Raw genomic sequence first — 26,407 nt, 5'->3', positions numbered from 1 at the left:
ACTATAGCACCGTGCTTAGTTTTAGAACTGATCGCCACAGCCAAACTTTTGAAGTCCGTTCATCGCAAAATGAAGATATGCTGATAATATAGTTAAGGTTTTTGCAAGGAAAGGAAAAACAACTTATCTGTGTCGTTGGTGGAAATGAGGGGAAGCCAAGGCTAGAGAGGCTAGAGTTAGTGAGTTATTAAAATATACTCCGTAATGGCTCGTGACTGGCCAGAAACATGTCAGAAATTAGAAACCCGCTACTCATATCTATTACACGCTAACGAGTCGATCGGATTCAACCTCGTCGTATAATGTACCGGATGAACCCGGTTCACCCGAATACTCAGCCCTACCTAAAACTTCTCGAAGACTTCTCGAAGAGTACTTGTGTCTTCTGAAAGATAAATCGTGCTAGCTGTAGCCTAGCTCGCAAGGCTGGTTCAAGAAGACGATAGTTGTTTTGATCGTTCAATATGGATCAGGAGCGCCCCGCACCGTCACCGGGTGAGCCATCGAATTCACAGCATGAGTCGTCTCTCAGTAGACGAGGAGCAAGGACGGCGAATTTAATTGAGGCTCATGGAGGGGCCCCAAGGAGAAGAGCAGCTCAAGCTTGCTCCTCTTGTGGAAAGAGAAAGATACGTTGCGACGTTGGGCATAATGGTGCCCCATGCTCAAACTGTAAATTCGACAACGTTGCCTGTATTATTCCTGAGAAATCTAGAAAAAGGAGGTGAGTAATCCGCATCGATGTATTTGCGGAAGACTGATCATTGGAAAGGAAGCAGCTTGACCACAACGACGACGATGTGGTGCCGGAGTTGAACTCGATGTCGGAAATGCCTATCTCAGTAGACGAACTTAGTAACATGTATTCTATTGAAAGCGGGAATGCTCTAGATGGAATGCTGGACCTTAATCCATTATTTCCAATGCAATCTTACGGGAATGAGGAAATTTCTCACCAGCCACACTCCATATGTAAGTTGGAGATCCATTTCTTTAGATGAAGTGGCCTTCAACGGCTAACATCTTATCGATCAAATTCAAGACGGAAACCAGCAGAGGGCCGCTACGGGTACAGAGGATGCCAATAATCTCGTGAGTTTTGCCCCGCATCTATGCGTGCATCAGTCTCTAACTCTGGCCTTATTCTAGAAAAACTTTGCACAATACTTTCCAATGTCGGATACCGATTTCTCAATCTTAGATAAAATTATCGATGATCCGGCGACTTTGTCAGGTCTTACTTCTGCCAATGGTCTGCCTTCATTCGTGAAGCCTCTTCCTCAAAATATCAACGAGGACGACGTCGAGTATCTCTGGAGACGAGGGGCGCTTTCAATTCCAGAACTACCACTTCGAACGAAACTGCTGCACAGCTATATAGAAAATGTGCATGGCCAAATGCCCATACTTGAGCTCAATGACTTCCTTCAGATTGTCGATAGTGAAGATGGGAAGATGGGACAAGTTAGCTTGTTGTTATTCCAGTGTGTAATGTTTGCTGCGGCGTCGTTTGTCGATCTGCAATATCTGCAAGATGCCGGGTTCCCGAGTAGGTTTGCAGCACGCAAGGCTTTCTACCTGAAGACAAGAGTACGTGAAGCTACATCGTTGGTAATGCTTGGTGTCACTAACATATACCAGGGACTTTACGATCTCGATTACGAAAAGGAACCAATCACTCTTGTGCAATCCCTTCTTCTTATGACACTTTGGTACGATACACCAGATGACCAAAAGGATATGTGGTACTGGGGGGGTGTCACAGCTTCACTCTCGTTGGCGACAGGCCTTCACGATCCGGCAGAACCCCATTTAGATTTCAAGAGCCAGAGGCTACGGAAAAGAATCGGCTGGTCCTGCTTTATACGAGACCAATTAGTGGCTTTAGGCACACAACGTCCGACAAGGATCAAGGCCACCGACCATAACCTGGATATGCTAACCATGGAAGATTTTGACCTACAACCTTTACCGTGGAGCGTATCTTGCATCGGCTCTGAATGCGAGATTGTCCGCGATGCTACAAAACTACGAAAGTCTGCCGCTGTAAATATTGAAATGGCGAAACTCAGTCTTTGCTTCAGCCGCGTTCTCGCCACTCAATACACATTGCTACAGCGGAAACCACGTAGCCAAATACCTGATGACAGCACTGTCACAAAAAATTTCCTTTCGCCAAGAGTGGAAGACACCGAGGAGGTTCGAGACCGTGTCGACGAATTAAACGCCTGGCGCTCCCAATGTCCCGAGGAGACAAGATACCCAAGTTCTCTTACCTCCGCACCGGAAGCTGGAGAACAGAGCATTATGATACATCGTGCATCGCTCGATATGCTCTACAACAGCACAATTCTCACACTACTTGGGCCACAAAGCTTCAAGAAAAGTACGAGTAATTGCGATCCTGCACTTGGGTCCACCGATTCTCAAGTGAAGGTCCAGCAAGCCGCCCTGGAAATCACGAATATAGCTCAAGATCTCCTTCGGGTTAACATTGTCCATTTAATTCCTGGCTATGGGGTCTCCTTCCTCTTAAATGCGATCATGACCCATGTACGAAACATACGATCACCAATTTCGAGCGTTAAAAACCCAAGTGTGCAAGGTTTCAGAAGGTGTATGGAGGTATTGCAGAGTGTACGAAGTATTCACCCCGGTGCGAATATGATAATCAATATCCTCGAATTTGTGACGGGGAAGAAAGACCAAGCCAGGGATGGCAATGAGCCCGGCAGTGCACCCAACTCGGAACCCACTCAGCCCAATCCTAACGCTCAGGAGAAAACATTTCAATGGCAAGATTTGGTGTTGAATTTCGAGAACGAGCAACAGCCTCGATTCTTTGAAGCTGCAGGATCTAGTCTACCCACAGATCCAGCAGTGCAACAAGATGAGAATACCATCGGAGATCGGGCGGGAAACTCATTCAATATAAAGTGTAAGTCGTCCCCTAAAAGTCAGCAATACTCTCTTTCTTATAATTTCATATAGCAAAAAACAACATGGATAACTCCGAGTCTCGAAATGGCTCCATTGATATCGGTGCTATCTATTTCGGAGTTTCCGAGGACGCCGACGGCGACATCAACGGGGATATAAGCACAGAGTGGGCTGAGTATGTGGTTGATTCTCGATCGCAGAATAGTATGAAGCCCAAGCCCAAGCCGAAGCCCAAGCCCAAGCCCAAGCCCGTAGAAAATCCAAACCCAAACTCCTCCTTCGATGGCTTGCTGCAGGATGTGGAGGTGCTTTGGACAAAGTTCCCCTGAATTTATACTTTTTGGCGGGGTTGTATATCCGCACGCCTCCCGGTTCCTGGTTACTATGGTATGGACGCATCCGTTCGGTATCTACTTGGCTCACATCTTTTATCCATCCTATGCTTCTATATAGGGAGCTCCTACGGAGTATATCAAGCCGCACTTCAACCACGTCCTGTGCTTGCCCCTCCGCGATCTAAAAGTTTATTGGTACCTCAAATGCGAATCGGTCTTCCGATTTGAAGACTTTCAGTCATTGTCTCACGAGCGGCCAGATGGCCGAACCAAATTACAAACAAGCATATCAAAAAAGTTTCTTGGTGGTAATTGTCGTTATAAAGTATTCCTATGGCGTGTGCATAAATCTTGTATCTAAATATGCTATGGCTAGCTTTTCAACTTGGGATATTTCATGATGATAGCAATGAAGTCCTCAGCGGCAACTGTTGAGGGGAAATCCTCGAAAGAATTAGAATCGCAAATTACGCAGCCATAATATAGCCCCTTAGCTAGGGAGGTACCTAAAAAAATCAAGATGCTCTAAATTCTCGAAAGATATGAACTGCTTCGTCGTGGTCCTGGTCTATAAGGCTCTTGGAACGACTTGCCCCACTCCACGTGATGTGGCTGTTTCTGCCCAATCTGGAACCTTAAGCATCTGTGCCCCGCAGGCATTCATACACTTGCTCACAATATCCACCACAACACATTTATCATGGAAGACGACGACTTAGCACAAGTAAGCTGGCGCAGTTATTCGTGATTATATAGCATTACTGACCTGATATAGATTCGCAGGGCGCGGCTCGAGCAACTCAAATCTCAGGGCGGAGGAGGAGGTGGAGGTGGGGCGATTGGTGGTGGAGGACAAGCTGATCAAAAAAGGCAAGTTCTTAGCTATTGCATAGTATCTATTTCATGGCAATTTATCTAACATTATAATAAAGAGAACAGGAAGGCATGTACATTCCCTTTTGACCTCGACGACCGCTCTAAAATTATCTTCCAGCCGAAGCACGGCAATCGATGCTAAATCAAATCCTGGAGCCCGAAGCTGCAGATCGTCTGGGACGGATACGACTTGTGAAAGAGTCGCGCGCTGCAGAGGTGGAGGATAGACTGATTATGCTTGCTCGGTCTGGTCAGCTGAGACAAAAAGTTACGGAGGAGCAGTTGAAGGAGTTGCTTAATGCAGTTGCGGAGAAGAAGGAAGAGGAGAAGATCGTGGTTAGCAGGAGAAAAGGCGGCTGGGACGATGACGATGACGATTTATTTGATATGTGAGAAAGCACGAGGACATACTGGCGCTTTTGGAAGGCAGGCGCGCAACATTCGACCAATGGATTTCTCTGGCAATCAGTCTACTTCAGTGGAGTCGGAAATATCTTTGTTAGCAAGGCTATTCGGCTGTCCAAAATTATTTAATTGATACCCAGACTATCGCCAGACCTCTGCTTCGCTTCCCTTTCCGCCTTCCTCCTTGCCCTCTCCTTCTTCCTAATCTCTCGCAGATCAACCGGCTTCTCAATTCCTAGCTCTTCCCTAACAGTTTTTACGTCCGTTTCGAGCACCTCCTCCCAATATACATTAATGATTTCCTTAGCACTCAACCCATTACTAAGCGCCCAAGGAAGGTAAGTATTAAAGAATCTCTTCCTCTCCACAGGCTTTAATGTCGTCACTGCAAACATGCTTAATCCGGTCATCGGTAGCAGGGTATTTGAGAACTCAAATGCCTTTAACGCAATCTCGCCTTCGCGAATGATTGGGAGGCCAGTCAACGCGTGATAAAAGTCATGACATTCACGATACCTCTGCATCACATAAGCACACTCCTCGTCGTCGATATACTTGACTGTGTCTCGAGTATCCGGCGAGACGCCTTCGCGGTCCAACCAATCTGCATATGCCCGGCCAACGGTATTTAGAGGTAGACCGCGTAGATAATCCATCGAGAGGGTTTTGGAAGAGATCCGCGGACGGTCACGGAGGATACGCCGCCCTGTAGGAGAGGAGAGCATAGCATCTCGAAGACGGTAAATGAAGTATGGGGTAGCCGTTGCTTCACCGAGAGCTGCAATTAGATCTATAAAACAGCATCGTCAACGAGGAATTGAAAGCGAACCCGACTCCTCTGAGCTACATACCACCTCGGTAGGGATTGATCAGAGATCCAACCGCAGATCCTACAGCCAGACCAGCTTTCTCTAGTCTGGTGAGCGGGACATGGCCTTCGTAGTTGGGTGGTGGTCGATTGAGGACGCTGAAGTTTCGGAAGCTTAGGGAGATGGTGCAAGCTGCGAGAAGCTCTCTCGGGAGAGCAGATCGCAAGGCAGATTGGCGCAGAAGCAGAGCCATGGCAATTGAATGAATAATCAATCAGCAAGACCACCGCGAGTCCCGTCTAGAGAAAGGTATATTGTAGAGTAAATTCCCCTAATATCATATCAGCCCACATCACAGCTAGTGTGCCACTAGCAACCCACATGGTAGCTTTATCAAGCGAGCAAGGCGATGAAGCTTGTATTTGTACCACGCGAGGGCCACAAACGTGATAACAGATAACTTTTCCCGATTTTCTGGCTATGTCTAAGCAGTGTACATCTCCATTTCGATTCTTTTTTTTATGGCTGCCACCATGGAAGCCCACCGCAAATTCAGCGAATGGGCCGTAAGCCAAGGAGTTGAGATCAATGGCATCGCAGCGCATCGATTCCCTGGAAGAGGGCTTGGCATTATAGCCCAGAGAAACTTCGAGGTACGTACTGTATCTACCTATCATCTTTCAAGTCGTAAACAAAATGCTTGTAGTCGCTTGTGAATTTGTGGATTGGGACTTAGTAGTTACCAATGTTATGGATTTCAATGTCTTTAGTGTATCGAGATTGAGTCTACACACCTTTGTACAATATCCCTATCTTCAGTTTGGCTATGCTCAACAAGCACGCCGCTCTTCTGGTTTAGCCTTGATATATATTCGTGGTGGAGCAATGGAGAAAGTCCCTCCTGAGACATCCTGATGCAGTTACCGTAAAAAGTCTTTATGATCTTATATAACTGTTTTAAAGACATGAAGCGAGCTTCAATAGCAAGATCCTGACGGTTTAACGATGGATTTCCCAGTTCCTCCCCAGCACCCAATATACGATTATGGCGCGATGCATTAGTTGGAGTCACGTACCAAAGATTTATTTGGAGTGCTGAGTAGTAGCTAAACATACCACCAGGCCGGAGAAACAATAGTGGTTGTCCCAATATCGGCACTTAGGACTGCTCAAACGGTCCCCAAACGAATTTCCCGCGCGATCGGCAAGATCACTGTCCACGGTCTCTTAGCAGCAGAGTTGACTCTCGATACGACTCTCGATCATGCACTCTGGAGTGATGTCTTGCCTACCCGCGAAGACATTGCGGAGACAATGCCTTTGATGTGGGACTCTTCATTACAATCCCTTCTTCCCGAAGCTTCCAAAGTCACTGTCTCGAAACTTAAATCAAAATTATCGTTGGATTGGGCTGCTGTCTCGAAGGCATTCCCAGATATCTCCTATGACGATTATTTGTACCATTGGCTTATAATTAACACGCGTACATTCTACTTCCTCATCCCGAAAGCTAAGAAACGACCACCACATCTTGACTGCCTGGTAAGTCCATTTTGAAGCTTCCCTTCTCTCTTGCATAGACCCCACTCGATTCCCCACGAGCCTTAGTTAGTTTCTGCTTGTTTTCCTCCGATGAAAGCTGGGGAGGTTGAGAACTAATGCAATATCTCAACGTCGAATTGAAACATTTCTTCTCTATCAATGAACCAACTAACCCTGTTGCTATCTAGGCCCAAAGCCCATTCGCCGACTACTTTAACCATGCCGCCCACGGCTGCAAAGTTGCTTTTGACGACACGGGCTACGAAATATCCACGGATCGGCCATACGAGAAGGGCTCAGAAATCTACATCTCTTACGGAAATCACAGCAACGATCTCCTCCTCGCAGAATATGGATTCATCCTCGAAGAAAATCACTGGGATGAGATAACTCTTGATTCTTACATAGTCCCCATGCTTTCTGAAAAGCAGAAGTTGCATTTAGAAGAGGCTGGGTTTCTAGGGAAGTACATTCTGGATAAGGAAGTTGTTTGTCATCGGACACAGGTTGTTTTACGGATATTTTGCTTGCCGATAAGAAGATGGAAGAGGTTTGTTGATGGATTAGATGACGGAGACGCAGACCAGGCGGTTGTGGATATCAGTTTGCTTAGCATTTTGCAACAGTACGAGAACGATGCTACGAAGATGCTTGCTTCTTTGCCAAATATTAATTCTGGGCTTCCGAGTCAAAGAGAGATATTAAGCCGGCGTTGGAAGCAGATACATAACCTTTTACAGGCTACGATCAAAAGAATGCAAAAATAAAGGCTCGGCGGCTTTCACATCAAATTCAACACAGGAAGTTCCTCCAAGCAGCTCAGGAACTGATTCCCTCGAATACCTTGATACCCAATAAAGATGATTACGCCCTCCAAGGTAACAGTTTAATTTACCCGTTATCCTTAACACGATGAATCCATATTATTTTGATTATCCATGAGTAGTAGCTGAGCGAACTCCCATTCACGGCCCAGACCTGGTACGAATAAGCGACAGACCGGCCACATTTAATACCATAAACTTGAGCTCCTGCCAGCTTCGAAATTCGTGTTAATATTGGGTACCTTGCGGGTGGACTGCAACAATACTTTTTCGCTAGAGTTATCTAGGTCACTGTCAGGCGTATCGCGAAGTGTGATCGCGATACTTTTGCTACCTTCTATGCGCGGAAGTGTCTTCGGCGCGTAGTTAGGAAGCCGATTTTCTTGGTTGTAACTGGGGTCAAGCAACTCCGAAGGAAATCCATCATATTCTCCCACAGAGCTGCATTTCCGAGAGCTGGCCTGGTTGGACCGCGTTGGAGACGGAACGATATCATTGCCGCTAGCAGCTGAAATAGCCAGAGGAGCGTTATAAATCTCCTCATTATAATCTTCACCGACGTTCGCCTCTCCACTATCTTCTCGAACTTGATGATCACACAAAGATTCATTGTCACTGGCTTCAGAAACATCATCCTCTTCCAAATCTGCGGGCTGTAGCAGCAAGCCCTGTCTCTCGATTTCCACAGAGGCGATTCTCTCATAGCTCGAATAACTATGCTTTGAGAACGGAGTAACACGGCGAAGTGGAGGCACTCTCGGGGCAGCGCTAAAGTGTCTTCGTGGATACTTCGATGATTCAGACAAGGCCCTGCTATTACTTTTATGGCAGGGCAAGCTTGACGTTCTAGCTTTGGCGATTGAATCCGTGATTTGAGCATCATTCGACGGGGAAGTATCAGCAATATCCAGGTTACCATCGTACGCTGGTACCACCGCATTGTCAAAAGAGCGGCTGTAATCATTGTTACCATGGAAGCCGCCTTCACTGTTTTGTGTATAGGAACTTTCTCCGTAGGCACTCTGCAAAGGGTGTTGGTCCACGCAGTCAGCACGTATCCCATCAGAGCTATCATCAGTAACTCCGTCTAGAGCAGGTGATTTGACCTTCTTGGATATGTTGCGCCTACGCATTGTCCCCTTCTGCGTCAAATCCTGGCTGGATGCCTGGCCTGTATCTGACCGTGTCGTACTCTCCTTAATGTTGGTTCGCTCAGATGCTGCAACTTCCCTCCCTCCATCTTCGATTGTTTCCCTGCTCCGCTCCATGACATAGTCAATGATTTTGTTGCTCTTGGCTGGAACGGTTGTGTTGCGGTCGAAGAAGCCACTTTCATTGCGAGTTGTTTTCTGGAGCAGGGTATCAATGAGGTCCCCGAAGGTAACAATGCCAATAGGCTGCGGAGACCGAATACCAAAAGCCCGCCGTTTGGGTCCTCCAGCATTCGCTTTTGCAGCTTTAAGATAATCGACAGTCCAATCACCGTTAACCCCTGAACGCCCTGAACGCAGCTTTACTCGAACTTTTGAGGATTTAGAGGGCATCCAAAGCGGTATTTTGAGGCAAGAGAAGGAAGTGTTTGGAGAAGAATAGGTGTTGTCGATGTGGTCATTCGAAGGGTGGGCAACGACGATAGCCATCCTATTGTGATTAGATAGTGACAGTAAGCAGCTAGAAATAAGGGAGTACCTTGATATCCCTAACTGAAACATATTCAAAAGCTCATATATAGACATGTCTTCATTCACAATGGGTAGCGGATTCAGAGGTAGATCTTTGACAAGCAATCGAGTATGACCGCCATCATCGCTCGCTCTGATATCCATACCAATAAGATACTACAAACAATTAGCAATGCGGGCCAGTAAACCCCATCGAAATATTTGCCCGGGGTCATCTTAGGACACTCCCGGCGGAGATAGAATGGAAGTAATAGGAAGGAAATGTTTGGCACACTTGTGGCTCCCCGCTTAGATCCAGGGTTGATTAGAGGATAGTGAAGTATATTAAGCTCCTGTGAGAAGACCAAAAATCGTTTTCATTGCATACCTTGACATGTAAAAACCCGAAGATTTTAGTTCCCTCCCAATGATCTGGTCTGTTGACTTTCCTCTCACGTTTTCCGATAACGGGTATTCTAGTATATGACCAGCTTTTTATTGTTCGTATGAAATCCTCGTCAACTGTATCATTGATATCAACAGTTTTCACTGCGGCCCACTTAACGGTCATTCCTGGAATATCCGTTGGATCACCCATCTCAACATCCTTCTAATGTTTGGTATGCTTGTTGGCGGCTTGTTCTGGCATGCTGATGCTGTTCCCGCAAATTGTGCGGTTATCTAGCTTTAATGCCCCAAGCATAACCCGAGTTGCGTCTTGGCCGAGAACACCACCGCGTTTTTCGGACCGATCATGGTGCTTGATGATGAGGGCGAGTTGATCATTGGTAAAGACTTCAAGATTATCTTTACTGGTTGGTAAATGGTCGAGTAGCCAAGCAAGAGGGAAACTGATGATTGCGGTGAGGAACATACACCCCCATATAAGAGGCCAGCAATAGTAACCCCAAGCAATCGCTTGACGGGGAATCAGATACTGAGGAAGGATTTCTGCGAAGATCGCCATAGAGAATGTTGATATCAGAATTGACGCCCAAATTTGGTCGGCAAACGGCCATAGCTTTTGCTCCATGATGAGAGGGAGTGATTCGCCACAACCAACCGAGCCGATTATCAGCGAGCCTGGAGACATTAGCAAGACCTGGGGCATAGAGGGGAATCTGGGTAACTACAGAGCAACCAAGTTGCGTGACGCTTCATCTTGATCACAGCACAAGCTTGTCGTCTATCTCGCTGTCAATCCTACCACCCACAAGATGTAGAAGATGAACTTACCGCTGCTTGGCTGTTCCAGTGATGCTCCTTAAATGTAGCCAGGTCTGGTCAAGACCACAGATTGCCAAAGTCAGCCCTGCCAGCAGGGAGCATATTGTCAACAGGAGCAAGGCGAGAGCGAGCCAGCACAGCCAAATACCATTGCTCCATCCTAGATGCGGTCCAATCATAGAACTATCGGCATTTACTCCCATCGCTTCGTCTGTATAAATAGTCAGTGTCGCAACGGCAACAAATACGTAGAGACCGCTGGAGGACGGGACTACCTTTGGGCATCGATATTATTGCCGCCATCATGTTGATTCCAAAAGCAATAAGATTCGTTGTGCTCGAGAGAGCGCGCAGCTAGGCAACTGATGTTCGATAGAGAATGCCAAAATACCTATTGCTGGACTGCTGGTATGGAGCAGTAATGATTGCACAATTCTGGGGACATTGGGAAGACAGGTTTGGTAGAAATGTTTGAGGGCGTAGCCTTGACAACTCTCCATATCCAGAAGTTGCAAGTACAATTGAGGGACCCGTTTGCCCCTTCCCCCGGGGCAAATAAACTCCTGATAAGAAAGGAAACAGCACATTTGGAACAAGCGCCCCGTAATCAGACAAGACCACACATGCTTTTCATGAGCAAATAAACGCCATCTATTGTACATCCGTTACATAATTAGAAGCAAGATAGTTTAACTTCCCCCTTAATATCCGGATAGGGAACCGCCATAGCCAAACGCCAAATTGACCCGCCCAATGCTTAAAAAGTGTCCATAGTTTCATATTCCCGAGCGTAGATAGTTACCGACCGAGATATCATGAGTACAAGGAGCCTTGGTGCGACATGTTTATTCCGGCCGAGGTCGTTTAGCTCCATGGGGATTTTGCCAATCACCACCAGCAGCTTGATTTTGCTGGAAGAAGGCGGGATTAAAATGCGGCTGCATACCACCGAAGCCGCCAGCACCTAATAAAGCAAAATTAGCCTGCTGTCTTATTTATGGAGAAGAAACGGTTTGAAAAGAACGCGTGTATGGAACATAAAACGACTTAAGAGCTGCCAATACCAATAGTCCACCGAGGCAAGGGAATCTCCTGGGGAAATTGATGGCTTTGTGGCAAAACTGTAGCACTATATTGCAAGGGGAAAGGTTGGTGGGAACCAGAAAGAAATAAAGGGGTCATACCTGGCATGCCTCCACCCATTTGGCCCATATTCATCGGCATTCCTCCCATACCGCCTGGCATCCCGCCCATTGGCATCCCACCCATAGGCATCCCGCCCATCATGGCATTGCCCATACCCCCTCTACCGCCTCTCATTGAATTAGGTCCTCCTCGCATGCCACCCCCCATCATGCCACCACGGTTATTAAACCCACCAAACTGGCCACCCATCTGACCAGCGGGAAACCCACCCATCGGAGAGTTGAAGCCACCACCCATGTTGCCCATAGCAGGATTTGAGAAATTGCGGTTGAAGTTGTTGCTATTCATGTTCTGCATGGCTCCACGAGCATTGTAGCCAGGGGTCCGGCCACGGAAATTTCCTCCAAAATTACCACTCTGGCCGCTTCTATCGTTGCTGTAGCCTGCCGAGGGGGCACGATTACCCTGGCCCTCCTTTCCGGCGCGTGCTGGGGCGTCTTTTGGCAAGGTCCGGAACGGGTTAACATTTGGGTTAGAATATGTGACCGTATGTTTCTTTGCATATTGTTGACCATCACCGAACGCATCAATTTTATGTTTCGCAGCTGTAGCAGCTTGTTGGGAGGTGAATTCGAGATATGCTTGTCTATTGGTAATATGAGTTAGCAATGCTTTGCTTACGGAGGGGAGTATTGTAGTCCAATGTACCCTTTGCTTTTACCGTTCACCTTGTGCTCGGAGAAAGTGATGTCCTTCAATTCATCCTCAACCCGCGCTTGATTGACCCATCCGCGGATATCATCATCAGTGTTCCACCAGTGCAATTCTGATATTAGTAGCGCTGTAGTAGCTCCAGGGTCTATGGGACGATCATCAGAGCCTTCTTTTCGCTTCACGCCTTGCTGCTGTGGGGCTTGCTTCGGGATGTTCAGCAGGTCTGCACCAGACTCGTCTGTACTCTTGATTTTCTGTTGCTCGGTCGTCTTACTATGGTCGTCCTTACCGAGCTTAATATCAACATAATCATCATCTTCTTGTTCTTCTTCATGTTTTACCCCATTAGATTCGGCCGTATGTCCATTAGGCGTATCGGTTCCATCAATCTTCACGTCACCGTCCTCGTCCTTCTTGAAGGATATATCCTGCTCAGTATTGGCATCGCCGTAGATATCGATATCAAATTCGTCGTCAGCCATTTTGAATGTCCTTGGAAGCGAAAGTTATCTCAATCGAGCTGCGTCCTTCTTGGAAGAGGTTCTATTGCCTTAACACCTTGATTTGAGATTATGCCACAGTCAGTAGTTTCTGTAAGACGAAGGAAATTTGATCAGCGCATGAAAACCTTGATTGAGCACTGAGCTAGATCTCCACGCGTATGCGCGTCTAATAGACCTGAGATACATGGGATAGAATACAAATACGTACTCCGAAAACCATCAAAATACCGCTTCAACAACCGTGCCCAAAGTCTGAGTCTGATAGCCTTCTTTGGCTGGTGCAGATACAAGAGAGATGAAAGATGAAGCTCTGTGCTTGCAATCTTGTGATACACCCGTGCGGTATAGCAGGGAAACTTGACTTGATGTGGAACGGCTTCCCCGATGTGAGCAAACTGCCGGAAGTAGGAGAGCCAATTGCGCAAGATTAGAAGTAACACGTCTGAATTGACTTGAAAAGTGAAAGGAGGTGCAAAAAAGACCGCCGTCCAATTCCCCCCTTGTTATTCAGTTCTCCCTAGATTTCGTCGCCTTCTCTTCCTCCCTTAGAGCCTAAGCCTTGTCGCGTGTAGCCTTCGTAGGCCGAATCGGATTCGGGGTTGTTGGGGCAGAGAGAAGATGGCACAGAGATGACCTAAATTGGCGACTTGATAGCCCTCTGGGTTCGATACTGATGATGGGCGGATATCCTTCCTCGCTTTGGGTGTCGTGGTGTCGTGTCTTGTGGAGGATGTTCTGGTTCGTGTCGGCCTGATCGAGCAGAGCCTCTTTAGGAGCTGACTGTACATGGGGCTAGGCGTTAGCGCGATCCCCCTGCGGGGCCTAGGAATGGGTCACGTGCCTAGATCTGGCCTTTCGACAAGGAGCTTCGATAATGACACTGTTCACAAATATTAAGATACCCAAGGCAAGACAACACAACACCACACCACATCCACTGCCCACTGCCCATCTCAACCCGCTTCGCGAGACAGATTCAACACATTAAACCCTCTCTCTCCACGAACGGCACGGCTATTGCATTCTTCCTGCCCATTGCCATACAAGTCGAAGTCGCTCCTTTTACCTAATCCTAATACCTTCCCCTAATCGCCATCATGTCCGACCAACTCCAAGAATTCATGGATATCCCAAGGGATTTTATTAAGGATGGATCACAGTTCCTCGCCCGGTGCACAAAGCGTATGGAGCCACCCAATTCCTTTAGCGCATGCCGATTCCTTTGCGAATAGGGAGTGCGTCGTCTTACTTTTGCTCACCTGCTGACTGGCTACTTCTCTAGCGGACAGGAGCGAGTTCATGAAGATCTCGCAAGCAGTCGGTGTTGGTTTCCTTGTAATGGGCGCGGTCGGTTTCCTCATCAAGCTCAGTAAGTGTATTCAACGTGTCTTCCGGCGCGTCATTGCTTCCAACCACACATGGACTAACACATACTCCTCTCCTATAGTACATATTCCGGTCAACAATATCCTCGTCGGAGGCGCATAGGTTGTAGGACGACGGCGGAGATCTGATTACGGCGGTTTGAGATGAGGCAGGGAGAAGTGGGAATAGTTGCTCATATAACGCTGTGTTTCCGAGCGAACACGCTGCGGAGTGTATTATATTGAACTGGTTCTGTCCCGGTGGGCGCGTATAAGCATAGGTTCGGGAGCTGGAAAAATACAAAACTTGTCTGCCTTGACTGCAGTGGATACCCCTTATATCTCCTTCCCACTTCATGCCAAAATCTATCCCATTGGAAATACCAAACTCCTTTAAGGGCAATTCTTTTTGGCTTTGGAGAATCAATAAACCGCTGGCATACGCCAAGGGCCTGGTGACAGCGGGTATTCAGCGGGTAGACCTTCTACGCTCTGGCAGAGAGTTCCTAGCAATGGAACTAGCCGCTAGTATGGCCGGAGCTGATGCAACATGTTTCTTTATTTTAGTATTTATACCACTGTTTCTTGTGCTTTATGGGATATGTTTAGCTACCGTATCTTGCTTTTTCGCTCGCTTCCCAGAAACGTTTCTTGTGTCATATCATCATACTTGTTTTAACTTTGATTTCCAACTCAAAGCCATCTTGTGATACTTCCAAGCTGTGTTATCCAGTATTGAGAGGTCGGAATTTGGGGATTAATCTAATCCAACTTGTATCTACTGCACCACTCATTGAGAACACCTCCAATACGTTGCACGAACTTCCCCTATCAACTCGTCGGATTGAGCGCTGTCCTCTTGGGCAGACAAGCGACTCTACAGTATATATAATGTGGTCATGTATTTGGTTGATGTCAATAAATTCAGCTGTTGATGTACCGAAGAAGCCGTAACAGGTTCTTCTATGCGCTTCCTAGCTGTATATTGGAACATTTTTGGAGTCTCTTGACAGTTACAATATATAACAAGTTTGCGATATTTTGTCTTGCTATCTACAAAAGTACCTAGGTATATTCGGAAATATCGCAATGTGTATGCTGTAGTCAAAAAGGGTCATATATATATATATATAGTTCATAAGTGAGTATAATAGCAAGTGGTGGTGGGCGAGTAGCCGTGAGTTATAGAAAGTGGAAAGAAGTACAGGATTGCCAAAATATAATATAATGGAAACCGAATTGGAAAGCCCCACGAGCAGTTTGTCTATACAAAGTACCTCGTAGGGCGGCGACAGTCGTCCTATATTGTTTCTTAAAGCCGATCTACCGGGCTTAAGTCCGGATAACGAATCACTGATTGCGGGATACAGTATCATCGACATTTCCAATTGACCTCAACCCAAACATTTGTTCCTCCTTATTTTCCACCCAAACTACACTCCTCCGGACTCCGTCCAGGCCTACTCTTACCATGGCCGACCTACCACACCCACCCGGCGAGAGATTAGCTATATCAGATGCTCCAAGCACAACTACGGATTCCGAGGCCGACGTAGATTACCAACCAGACACCGATGGTGACACCGAGGATATCGATATCAACGATGAGGCATACATTGAGCGCCTGCTTGACGCTGAACAGGCTGAAGATGACGCTGAACAAGATGGAGATGACACAGAAGAGGAAACTGATGAGGAAGGTAAACGGTCTCCATGCCTTTGTTTCAGGCGCATTCGCTGAATTAAGTACCCCGCTTAGAACCTCACTATCATGAGATCGAGATCGAACTAGAAGAAGAACCCAATCAAGCTGGCAACGAAACGGAGACCGAACGCAGTGAGCTGCTCTACCTTTTCCTCCTCGTTCAGAACCTATTGCTCACACTTCGATTCGCAGCCGCTCGACAACGGAGGCAGGTGTTGCGTTTACTTGCCAACTCGGAGATCGGACGTCTTTTCGCATTTGGCACCGATGATGGCGAATTCGAGCTTGATGATGGCAGTGATGATGGCGCTCACCCCTCTATATGGAGAAGGCGGAGGAGGAGGCCCAAGCCGGATCCCAATCGATTCCCGAAAGTCCCCAGCGATGAAGGCATCGAGTTGATGAATTCCGGAACGTTTGGTTCGAATGAGTTGGAAATTGACACCGTACGTGACAGGGGTAACATTGGAAAGAAGAAAAGATTAGCAAGAAGGATTCTGAATAGGGAGCTCGCAACGGAAAGCTATACAGGACAAAAGCTGAACCAGCGGCTTATGGCTCAGGTATGGTTTAGGTCTCCTGGTGTTGCGTTATCTGGCTAATGAGATGTCAGGGTATGATCCCTTCCTCGAATGCAGATATGATCATTCATTACGATCAACCTGTATACTCGGGACAATTTTCAGATGACGGGAATTTCTTCTTCTCTGTCAATAAGGACTTCAAAGTACGGATGTACGACACCTCGAATCCATACAAATGGCGACACTATAAAACCGTTGAATATCCGTTTGGCCGATGGACTCTGACGGATGCATCGTTGAGCCCTGATAATAAATATCTCGCATACACATCCATCCAGAATATCGTTTGTCTTGCACCTACGGATCCGAATGATCACGGTGACCCCTATGTCCTGGACTTGTCGGATATGGGGCAGAATCGACGAAACCAGGGATTCCATGCAAGACAACTTGGTGGTTCGTTTGGTATTTTCTCGGTTCGCTTTTCTGGTGATGGCCGTGAATTGGTGGCTGGTGCTACTAGTGGACAGATCATAGTATACGACATTGAGTCTCGACAAACCACTCATAGAATATTTGGCCATGATGCAGACGTGAACGCTGTCTGCTTTGCCGACTCGTCTTCGCCTCATATTCTGTATTCCGGATCTGATGATACGACTCTAAAGGTTTGGGACACCAGGAGTATGGGTGATAGTCGTGAGGCTGGTGTCTTTGTCGGTCATATTGAAGGTCTGACATATATCGACAGCAAAGGAGACGGTCGTCAGTATTTTTCCCACATTGTGTTTTAATAATCATAGTACTAAGGCTTTCAGGGTATATTCTAAGCAACGGCAAAGACCAAAGTATGAAACTCTGGGATCTCCGGATGGTAATGTCTGCGAGTGACTATGCTGCCCTCCCGCCGTCCCGGCGAACCACGGAACCCCGTCTTGACTACCGGCTAGCAGCATACGATGAGGATGATTGGTATCGGGACCCTGACGACAATTCTCTTGTTACTTTTAGGGGCCACCGCGTACTACGAACTCTGATTAGATGCCATTTCTCCCCACCTGGAAGTACCAATTCAAGATATGTATATTCCGGAAGCGAGGATGGGAAGGTCTACATTTGGAATATGGATGCCACACTTGCTGGCACAGTGGATGTTTATGCAGCAACCAAGGATACCAGACCTGCTTATCTCAGCACTAGGCCAATGTGGTGGGACGTAGACAGTGATGATTCCGACTCGCCATGGCGAACTTGTGTTCGAGATGCAAGTTGGCATCCTAACGCTCCCATGATTGTCGGTGAGTTTTATTCCGGGGACTCTGATGCGTAGTTAGATGAAACTGACTGTCGGCAGCGTCTGCTTGGAGCGGCTATGGCATGTCTACCGGCACCTGCTCAGTTCATTCGTGGAATGATGGTGCTGAGGACGACGAAGCTGAGCCGCGAATGGGGATGAGCGTCAACGAAAAGTTGGAGCCCGATCCTGCGCTTTGTGAACAGCCAAGACGGTCGTTCCACGCGGAGAGACGACCTAGACGTTACCTGAGATAGGATTGAAATGATAAATGGCATTTGCGGATGGGATTATGAATTGGTTTGCGGCGTAGTTTTACATATGGCAGCGCTTTGCGGGGGTGGGTTATGACAGCATTTGGTTCCGGCGTAGAGGATCTTGAAACAATTCGTTGAACTGGGATTTATTTATATCGCCCAAGTATGTCTTGCATCAGCAGTTACAGGACGATCGAAGATGCACGTACTTTAAATCTAAATGCTAAGCATCTCCCTCATAGACAGCACTTTCTTTGCGTTCCTGGCGAGGTTGATGAATAGCAAAGGGACGTCGAAGGCGAGTTTTTATAGAGCGTAGAATCGTGGAACCGCGACCAGACGTTGTAGAATTAATTACTTTGTATACAGGCGAGAAAGATGAGTGAATACTAATGCATACATACCTTATATCCATCTCTAAAAGAGATGCAAGCAAGCTCCTGCCTGCCTACGGTACCGTACTCGAGTACGTAGTGCTGCGTGGTATTCGAAAGGGCTCTCACTCCATGTACCACACGAACAGCGCCGTGACACTCCCTTATCATCGGGGTGGCCCTATGAATTGTCTCGGCCACAATTCATTCTTCTACCACACCCTCTCCCTATCTTGTCCCTTATCTTCTCCCATAAAACGCGAACCAAGAAGTCCAAACACGTCCACGACCTAGGAGCCTAGATCTTGGGGCACGGCAGCGACTGTGCTCCTACCACACCTACCTGTAAGGTACGTTACAGCAAGGTACAGTACAGGAGAGTGGGATGCGCATTTCATGTGGTCGTATGCAGATGGATATGATATGGATAAGGGATGCATGCGGATATGATAAGGATAGGTAAGGATAGGTCGGGATAGGTCAGAATACCTCTGTGTTATGGGCCAAGACATGCTGCGAATAGCTTCGTTTGTGTGTGGATTCCTGTTCGTGCTTGTACCTGTTGGTGTTTTGCGTGTTTCTTCCACTTGCTGTTGTATTATTGTCTCTTGTCTCAGTTACTCTCTTGCACACTATTCCTTTCCGGATTCCCTTTTCCTATGTACTGTATATGTCTCCGTCATCCCTCTCCCTCTTCCCAAGCCCCAAACACCCAGTCCCTTGAACCCTCGGCCCTCCCTTCCCTCCCCTCTGCAGCCCCCCAAACAACCGGGCGAAACCCTCGACGGACTAGGCGTTTGTTGAAACTTTGAAGAAACAGCATCGCCTGCCCACCACTCGATTTGCCTCCTTCACATCTCCTCATTTATTTATCCCTTGCGGCCGGGCCCCTCGCGTGGACACGCTGACATGGACACATTACATCGTACATCCTGCCAACCGCCCAACCTGAGCCCATTATTGATTGCTGACTCCCGCCCCTTTCTCCTCCATGCTCCGTCCATGCTTCGTGCTTTGAGCTTTATTATTATACTTCTCGTGCGCTCACTCGAAACAAGTCCAACTGGGAACTCCAACTTCCAGCTGCCATTCTCCCAACTCCGGAGCCAATTCTGCTGGTTAACTCCGCCTGCGCCAGTGACTGACTGACGACTGACTGACTGAACTCCACCACCAACCACCAACCACCAACGGCCCAAAGTCCGCCCAAAGTCCACCCAAGCTGCTGGTCGTTACAGATCTGCATCAGGTTCCCTCGAGCATCCGATTCCCTCTCCCATCCCCAAAATCCATCTCATCAACATCCTCATTCTCCTCCTCATTGCTGTCCTCATCCCTCTTTGCAATATCTACAAGCTGCAGTCCATCTACCGCTCTGCTTCCAACAGTAGTCTGCCCGCAAAATCAGCACCTCGGATTCTCGTCCCATCTCCCACCGCTTCCTCGTCTCGAGTCTCGCGGCTGCATCCCTCCCTCACCATCATTATCCTCGAATCCTCCACATCTGCTACTAATTGTTTATTCGACTCCTCTCTCCGGAGTCTCCGCATACCATACCATAATCGCCTCAAACTAATTGTTCTCCTGTCAGCTCCCTGGGCTAGACTCCGCTGCTGTTCGCACGCTCCAGGCTGCACCAACCTCGTCTTCTGCGCTCCCCGCCACTCCTGAAGGTGCACAACCAGTCCCTAGCGCGTCCCAACTCCTTCTACCGCCCGAATATTTCGTCCGTATTGAATCTATGAGACCTGACCTTCGTACGATATAGGCATAACCCCGATCTTCTCCCTAAGAAGCACCCTCGACGCTCGACTTCATATAACAACAAGCCCCCTGTTTTCTCACCAAGCTCCACCTCCATATCCAATATGGCAGCTCCAGGAACACAGTCGCTCAAGGTGAGCAGAGCAATCCTGCGCCTCGAGATCATGCGCGGATGCACATGGCTGACTTGGTCTCTTCCTCCTGTGTAGTGCGTCGTCACTGGTGATGGTGCTGTTGGCAAGGTATTTCTCCCCTTCCCCTTCTCCCGCAATTTCTGCTCGGACTCACCGTGACTGACATCCCTTCGCAGACATGCCTTCTCATATCCTATACCACAAACGCATTCCCTGGCGAATACATCCCTACGGTGTAAGTGAGTCTGTGTCCCAGTTAAGATCCTACCGCTGATTACCCCTCCAGGTTCGATAACTACTCGGCCAGCGTGATGGTGGATGGCAAGCCAATTAGCTTGGGATTGTGGGATACGGCTGGACAAGAAGATTACGATCGACTGCGGCCCCTTTCATATCCCCAGACTGATGTCTTCCTGATCTGCTTCTCCATCGTTAGCCCACCGTCGTTTGACAACGTCCGGGCCAAAGTACGTAGACATCCCGGTCCTTCAAGATACGCAAGGCTAATCTTTCCGCTCGTGTTTTACAGTGGTTCCCAGAGATTGACCACCACGCCCCCAACGTACCCATCATTCTTGTCGGGACCAAGTTAGATTTACGAGAGGATCCAGCTACCTTGGATAGCTTGAGATCAAAGAGAATGGAACCCGTGTCCTACGACCAGGCCTTAATTGTTGCAAAGGAAATCCGAGCCCACAAGTACTTGGAATGCTCGGCCCTCACCCAAAGAAATTTGAAGAGCGTATTCGACGAGGCGATCCGGTAAGTGTCCCATTTTCACGTGCTTCACTATGTCATGTCTCGTCCGCTCTTATGCTAACGACGAAATCTAGGGCCGTCCTAAGCCCGCGACCACAGGTAGCCAAACAAAAGAAGGGAGGAAAGTGTACTATCCTATGAGCGATGCCCATTTGTCCTGAGAGTCCCGGTTTCTAGGAGTAGGAATTGCGTACCAAGCGTTTATATCATACCTATGTTCGTTGGATGGGGGAGTAGTTTTGAGATTCGGAGCTGTCATTTCTCCTGTATAGAGATGGAAAGCACAAGCTCCCACTATGTAAGGAACCGTTGGAGCTGGCGGCGGCTATCCAGAGAAAAGGAACCCTTCCTCGTTTGCATTGTTTTCTCTTCTACCGAAAAAAGAAAATCTCACCTTTTTTTTTTCTCGATGCAAACCTAATTATATCCTTGGGTACCGACCCGACCGAACCCGGCCCGGGCTGGCAAAGTGTGTTTTGCATCTAGGAGATATGCGTTCGAGAAATGTCCTGTAGATAATGCAACAAAGCAAAAGGGGGAGCGAGCGATGTTGGGTGGGTTGATTGTTAATGATGAACGATTTTCTGTCAGACTACATAGCATATCTTATTTATACTTTTTTAAAGGCGCAAATTCAATATTCCCCGCTCAAACATAATTATCTTTTCCGTATCTTGATCCTCATGCGGAGGGTCCTAGACCAATAATAATACGCCAAACATTGTGGTGTGCGTGAAAAAAGACTTATACTATACTGGGCATCTGAGCTCTCCTGCTCGGATGGATACCACTCTCGTCAAGTGCCGCCTCTCTCTTGCCCATCTTCGTCTTCTCTTCTTCTTTTATCCTGCGGACGCGCTGCTCGTTCAGCTTCTGGTTTTTATTCTGGATCTTCGCCTTTCGATCTTTAGTATTCCCGCCTCCGCCAGCACTGTCCCAAAAGAAAGTCAGTAAAATTGCACAAAACACCATACAATACGGAAAAATATCACGCCCGGGGGGAAGAGAGATAAATAAGGAGGGATTTCAACATACGTAAGCTCCACGTTAATCTTCCGCGCCGCCGATATCCCATCGTCGAACATCGAGTGGTGGAATAGCTTCAGACACGTCTTCATGTGATCATACCCGTCGAACTCGATGAACGCGCAGCCCTTCGACTTCGCAGGATCGTCTTTCTGCGTAAGATGGCGTACGGAAATTGGTTTGACGGATGCGAAATGCTTGCGTACTGATTCGGTAGTTGCGCTGAATGGGAGGTTTCCTATGTTAGGAGGGTTAGTTGAAAGGCCCCCGCTATAGATTCGATATCGCTATCGGAAGATGTATATGGATTGCATACCAATAAAAACGATAAACCGCGAAGCCCTGGATTTCACCTCGCCATTCGCCTCGCCATCTGCCGCGCCGTCCGTTTTGGACGCCTTCTTCTTCTCCCGATTGGGATTGCTCTTCTTCGATTTCTTTTCTGCAGCGGCGGCGGCGGGGGTGTTGTTATCTCCATTGGATTTCGACGGTTCGGCGTCTAAAGACTCGGCTTCCTTTGTATTCTCCTTGGCCTCAGCAGCTTCCCGCGCCTTTCTCTCGGCCTTGCGTTCTTTCTTCGACTTGCGGGGAGCATCATCTTGCATTTCTACAGCTGGTTCGGCAGGTTCTTCGGGCTGCTCATCCTTATCGCCATCATCCTTCTTCCCTTTCTTCTCCTTCTTCTCCTTCTTCCTCGCCTTTCTCTCGCTCTCCTCGGTATCTACCCCCTCGCCATCCTCCTTACTCCTCTTCCTCTTCTTGGAAGCTTTCTCTGTGCTCGGCGCATCATCAGGCGTCTCGATATCTTCTCCTGGAATATCGGGAATGGCGTCTTCGAGCTTGCGCTTCTTGGCTTTGCACTCAGCTCGCGAGACTTCGGATCCTTTCTTTATGGGGCCCATTTTATTTCTTGGTGGTTGTGGTGGGACTAGAAGTTGTGGAAGTGGTGGGAGGGCGGTGATAAGCGTTCAAGGAATTTATTTTTATTTTCCGGCACAATGCTGGGATGTCTGGGACGGAGGGCGGGAGCAGGACTCGAAAGTCTGTGCGCAACCCCACCACAACAACCACCAGTTGCTTGATATCGATCCTTCAACCCATTCTACTTTTTGATGCCTCCAAACAAGTGAGTTGTGATCATACGGCTGGATCGCTACAAATCTAGAGGTTCATGTCATCGACAACCCCGAAGCCACAAAGTGCTCTCATGGGTCCATGATCTAACCACTCCTGAAGAACATCCGTTTTGGTAACCCACACCATGCCAACCATCGCAGCAGCGTTGGCTGACAAGCCACCTTGTTTTGGACGAACTCGTGGAATCACGAGCATCCACTCGGCGACGACTATCACGTTGTGAGCAGGCGCTTCACCAATATTCGCTCGAGTGAGTAAGGTTTGGTAGACGTCAACTAGCTCGGACGTGCTAGGCTTGGCAGAGAGCCTTTTCACAGCGTGCTGGAATGGAATGCCAGGTACGGTGCAAGTATCTTCCCATGGACTTTTAGCAATTGTGTGTTTCCTCGCGTTATTAAAATCACTGACCTTCGGAGATACCGATTGTGTTGGGAAAGAAATCGAATTCCTGCTTCGGCGGTCGAGGGAGAATCTGTAGGTGTTTATAGCCCAGTGATGAACCAGCTTCAACACCGCAGTTATATATGATAATATGCGGCATTTCCAGACGAGAGAACACGCTCCAAGCTGCGGATAAATCATTCTCAGAGAGGCTATCGCTTTGTGGGGTGAAGACGTTGGTGTGGAGAATGTACTGTGGCCGCACGACACAGAATTTGTTGAGTATTAGAGTGTGTGCCGGGCCAACATGCTCGAGAAAGAAGTCAGGGTCATCGTCCGAGAACGCATTGCGATCTTCTGTTCGACCAGGATCGTTACTTTCCAGGATTGGCTTGATGCTCAGGCTGGTTGCTGCGCGGAATTGGAACTCGATGGATGTCAGTGCCGATGATAATGATATCAATCCCTAGCCTGCCTAGGTACCTTAAGGAAATTGGGTAACCAACATCAAATGGCTTTGCGCTGACCGAAATCGGGTTATTCGCTTCCCATAGAATACTTCCCCGACTCACGAGGGCGTCAAACTGCCGCAATGTTCTCTGTTCCAGGCTTGCCTTCTCCATCTTTGAGTCAAACATCAACGGAGATACAGCTTGGCTTGGGAGAATCCGTGGGTAAGAAGTCTACAGCACTGAAAATCGAAGGAAGTTCCTCCGTATGGTGGAATCTGTGGTAGAGCAGCACAGCTGATTAATTATCGGTACACGGCTGCTGATAGAGGAGATACGAGGCAACGACGAAGTTACTGTAGTCCAAGAAACGCGAGGTAAGGATGGCACGGATATTACAGCTGTTTGCAGGATCGGCATTATTCGCAGGTTTTTTATGCCGCGTATTATGACCTATGTCCCTACCGTTGGACAACTCTCTGATCAGCCCTTTCCTCTAATAAAGGAAGAAATCCGCTCTATCTTAGATGGAGTCAAGATAATCTGTCTCGGTATCTTCGTTCCCTTGAGAGGAGTTATTAATATTTTCCTTAGTAGATTCGCAATTACTACCCGCGTACTCTTTAGTATTCTACAAAGCCTCTTCTTCTAGATTGCCTTTATCACCTATAGTCAATCGTTTTCACTACAGGAAAACTCCCAACTCAGCGATTACGGCAATATATAGGTCCTACCTATGCCATCTATCAGCACGCCCTATATCTAAAAGGTGAGTAGAGCCACTAATAATGGGAATGATTACTAATGAAATTAGACTACTCGTTCTCCCTGGCGGGGCTTACTCTACCTTTGGCTATGATTAGAACCACATTAGTCTCGTTATAAAACCACATGATGTAGAACACATCGAATACCTTTTGACATCAGTCGCCCTTCCAACAAGACTCGGCCCTTGCTCCCACGAGTCCCTTTGCTTCGCAGACATCGAAGGGATAGACTACGCCTAAAACAGTCTCAGCTAGGGACATTGATTTGGCTTAAATCCAGTAAGCCACCGGCAGCTGACCGAGTTACCTCTAACTTATTCTAACACTTTGTAGCCGAGGAAAGTTTGCCTGATGTTCCAACCGTTAAACAACCTTGTTGGGAAAGGGTGAACCGGGGTAAAGGATGTGTTTGGGAGAGAGATGAAGAGACGATAATCGGTCAAGGCTGGTCGTTACAGCACGAAGCGTACAACGTATTTAAAAAAAACAAATACAGACGGTAAGATAGTTGAAAAATCTGTCTTTTCTATTCAGGCATGTCTCGAGTGCTTCCCCCTACGGGTGTCAGCGTGTATTGGGGCTTCTGCAGCACTAGTATCCGTACCTAAAATCGGCCCCAAGAAGTGAAAGCTAATACATAGTTCTTCTTCTAGTCAAGATCTACGGGAATGGGTGTGACAGAACGACCCTCAAATGTGTTGGGACCCATGAACTCTGGCAAATTCCAGGTAAGTCTGAATCAGAGCGGATAAGTGATATAATGACTGACAATTGGCAGATCCGGGAACCCAAAAAAGCCCACCCAAACCTGGTATGTTAGCGACTCAAAATGCGCTCTTGAGGGCGAAGATGCCATTGAAGTACTCTCCGACAAGCCAATAGGCTAGCTGTTATTAGAGCAGCTTGAGCTAGAGGGTGATACACATGGTTTTAACGGGGACATATCATCGCTCAAGAAAGGAGATGATATCCCTGCGCCGGGGCCGTACATCTACGAACATACTGATGGCTCTGTCAACGACGACCAAATATGCCCTCGCTTCTGGGTAAGTGAACTCTTTCTGTGAATATTGGAAGTTGAAGCTTAACCAACATAACTAAAAATGCGTATAGCGCGAGCTTTGCCCCGATGACGCAGTGCCCAAGGTCGCCCCTATTTCATCGCCAGTTTGCTCACAGCCCCCCCATCCTCCGGCAAAAGCTAGAGCTTTCTCAGCTTTGAAATAATTGTGCTCGAAGTCGTAGTGTAGTGTATTTTCCGAGATTATATATGGGATTCCACGGACGGGATGTTGTAGAGTAACTAATTGAACTCAAGTTCCTACAATAGCTCCTGAAATATTGAAACCCATGCCTCTCACATATGCCAAAAGCGTTTTAGTAGAGCCAAACAGGCTGTAATAAAAGGAAGGTCAACCATAGTAGAACTTGTAGATGCAATTAGCTTGAACGACTGTTGGAGTAGGTTTGTAAACAAAATCTACAAGAAA

The 26,407-nt window shown here is 47.7% G+C and overlaps 12 protein-coding genes across 12 annotated transcripts; 7 read left to right on the top strand and 5 right to left on the bottom strand.

Moving 5' to 3' along the window:
- Nucleotides 1-464: 464 nt before the first annotated feature.
- On the top strand, nucleotides 465-3,269 carry BP5553_06685 (uncharacterized protein; the record flags this gene model as incomplete). Its single annotated transcript, XM_032015308.1, has 6 exons — nucleotides 465-724; nucleotides 773-972; nucleotides 1,043-1,092; nucleotides 1,150-1,590; nucleotides 1,642-2,938; nucleotides 2,992-3,269. The coding sequence occupies 6 exons, from the start codon at nucleotides 465-467 to the stop codon at nucleotides 3,267-3,269; spliced, it is 2,526 nt and encodes an 841-aa protein (XP_031868729.1).
- A 1,017-nt stretch (nucleotides 3,270-4,286) lies between these two features.
- BP5553_06684 (uncharacterized protein) lies at nucleotides 4,287-4,544 on the top strand (the record flags this gene model as incomplete). The annotated part of the gene is made up of 1 exon (XM_032015307.1): nucleotides 4,287-4,544. The coding sequence occupies one exon, from the start codon at nucleotides 4,287-4,289 to the stop codon at nucleotides 4,542-4,544; it is 258 nt and encodes an 85-aa protein (XP_031868728.1).
- Nucleotides 4,545-4,681: 137 nt separating this feature from the next.
- Nucleotides 4,682-5,618, bottom strand: BP5553_06683 (putative Ubiquinone biosynthesis protein coq4, mitochondrial; the record flags this gene model as incomplete). The annotated part of the gene is made up of 2 exons (XM_032015306.1): nucleotides 4,682-5,346; nucleotides 5,408-5,618. 2 exons carry the CDS (start codon nucleotides 5,616-5,618, stop codon nucleotides 4,682-4,684), a joined length of 876 nt encoding a protein of 291 aa, XP_031868727.1.
- Nucleotides 5,619-5,898: 280 nt separating this feature from the next.
- On the top strand, nucleotides 5,899-7,674 carry BP5553_06682 (SET protein; the record flags this gene model as incomplete). Its single annotated transcript, XM_032015305.1, has 3 exons — nucleotides 5,899-6,018; nucleotides 6,488-6,907; nucleotides 7,096-7,674. 3 exons carry the CDS (start codon nucleotides 5,899-5,901, stop codon nucleotides 7,672-7,674), a joined length of 1,119 nt encoding a protein of 372 aa, XP_031868726.1.
- Nucleotides 7,675-7,916: 242 nt separating this feature from the next.
- On the bottom strand, nucleotides 7,917-9,990 carry BP5553_06681 (uncharacterized protein; the record flags this gene model as incomplete). Its single annotated transcript, XM_032015304.1, has 3 exons — nucleotides 7,917-9,372; nucleotides 9,421-9,569; nucleotides 9,781-9,990. 3 exons carry the CDS (start codon nucleotides 9,988-9,990, stop codon nucleotides 7,917-7,919), a joined length of 1,815 nt encoding a protein of 604 aa, XP_031868725.1.
- Nucleotides 9,991-11,464: 1,474 nt separating this feature from the next.
- Nucleotides 11,465-12,961, bottom strand: BP5553_06680 (putative rrm-containing protein; the record flags this gene model as incomplete). Its single annotated transcript, XM_032015303.1, has 3 exons — nucleotides 11,465-11,583; nucleotides 11,804-12,411; nucleotides 12,474-12,961. 3 exons carry the CDS (start codon nucleotides 12,959-12,961, stop codon nucleotides 11,465-11,467), a joined length of 1,215 nt encoding a protein of 404 aa, XP_031868724.1.
- Nucleotides 12,962-14,079: 1,118 nt separating this feature from the next.
- BP5553_06679 (membrane component of ER protein translocation apparatus) lies at nucleotides 14,080-14,470 on the top strand (the record flags this gene model as incomplete). Its single annotated transcript, XM_032015302.1, has 3 exons — nucleotides 14,080-14,164; nucleotides 14,265-14,351; nucleotides 14,430-14,470. The coding sequence occupies 3 exons, from the start codon at nucleotides 14,080-14,082 to the stop codon at nucleotides 14,468-14,470; spliced, it is 213 nt and encodes a 70-aa protein (XP_031868723.1).
- A 1,347-nt stretch (nucleotides 14,471-15,817) lies between these two features.
- Nucleotides 15,818-18,126, top strand: BP5553_06678 (Uncharacterized protein; the record flags this gene model as incomplete). Its single annotated transcript, XM_032015301.1, has 5 exons — nucleotides 15,818-16,046; nucleotides 16,106-16,614; nucleotides 16,665-17,340; nucleotides 17,394-17,873; nucleotides 17,930-18,126. The coding sequence occupies 5 exons, from the start codon at nucleotides 15,818-15,820 to the stop codon at nucleotides 18,124-18,126; spliced, it is 2,091 nt and encodes a 696-aa protein (XP_031868722.1).
- Nucleotides 18,127-20,368: 2,242 nt separating this feature from the next.
- BP5553_06677 (Uncharacterized protein) lies at nucleotides 20,369-21,298 on the top strand (the record flags this gene model as incomplete). Its single annotated transcript, XM_032015300.1, has 6 exons — nucleotides 20,369-20,398; nucleotides 20,474-20,506; nucleotides 20,575-20,633; nucleotides 20,685-20,865; nucleotides 20,928-21,160; nucleotides 21,232-21,298. 6 exons carry the CDS (start codon nucleotides 20,369-20,371, stop codon nucleotides 21,296-21,298), a joined length of 603 nt encoding a protein of 200 aa, XP_031868721.1.
- Nucleotides 21,299-21,901: 603 nt separating this feature from the next.
- On the bottom strand, nucleotides 21,902-23,085 carry BP5553_06676 (uncharacterized protein; the record flags this gene model as incomplete). The annotated part of the gene is made up of 3 exons (XM_032015299.1): nucleotides 21,902-22,088; nucleotides 22,193-22,421; nucleotides 22,500-23,085. 3 exons carry the CDS (start codon nucleotides 23,083-23,085, stop codon nucleotides 21,902-21,904), a joined length of 1,002 nt encoding a protein of 333 aa, XP_031868720.1.
- Nucleotides 23,086-23,344: 259 nt separating this feature from the next.
- On the bottom strand, nucleotides 23,345-24,324 carry BP5553_06675 (uncharacterized protein; the record flags this gene model as incomplete). Its single annotated transcript, XM_032015298.1, has 3 exons — nucleotides 23,345-23,673; nucleotides 23,729-24,128; nucleotides 24,274-24,324. 3 exons carry the CDS (start codon nucleotides 24,322-24,324, stop codon nucleotides 23,345-23,347), a joined length of 780 nt encoding a protein of 259 aa, XP_031868719.1.
- Nucleotides 24,325-25,585: 1,261 nt separating this feature from the next.
- BP5553_06674 (uncharacterized protein) lies at nucleotides 25,586-26,144 on the top strand (the record flags this gene model as incomplete). Its single annotated transcript, XM_032015297.1, has 4 exons — nucleotides 25,586-25,645; nucleotides 25,696-25,728; nucleotides 25,820-25,963; nucleotides 26,031-26,144. 4 exons carry the CDS (start codon nucleotides 25,586-25,588, stop codon nucleotides 26,142-26,144), a joined length of 351 nt encoding a protein of 116 aa, XP_031868718.1.
- Nucleotides 26,145-26,407: the final 263 nt, after the last annotated feature.

This window comes from Venustampulla echinocandica (genome assembly GCF_003357145.1).
Source record: "Venustampulla echinocandica strain BP 5553 chromosome Unknown scaffold_4, whole genome shotgun sequence".
Classification (NCBI taxonomy): Eukaryota; Fungi; Ascomycota; class Leotiomycetes; order Helotiales; family Pleuroascaceae; genus Venustampulla; species Venustampulla echinocandica.
Note: the sequence above shows the minus strand (reverse complement) of the source record. Positions and strands in the feature narration are given on the sequence as shown.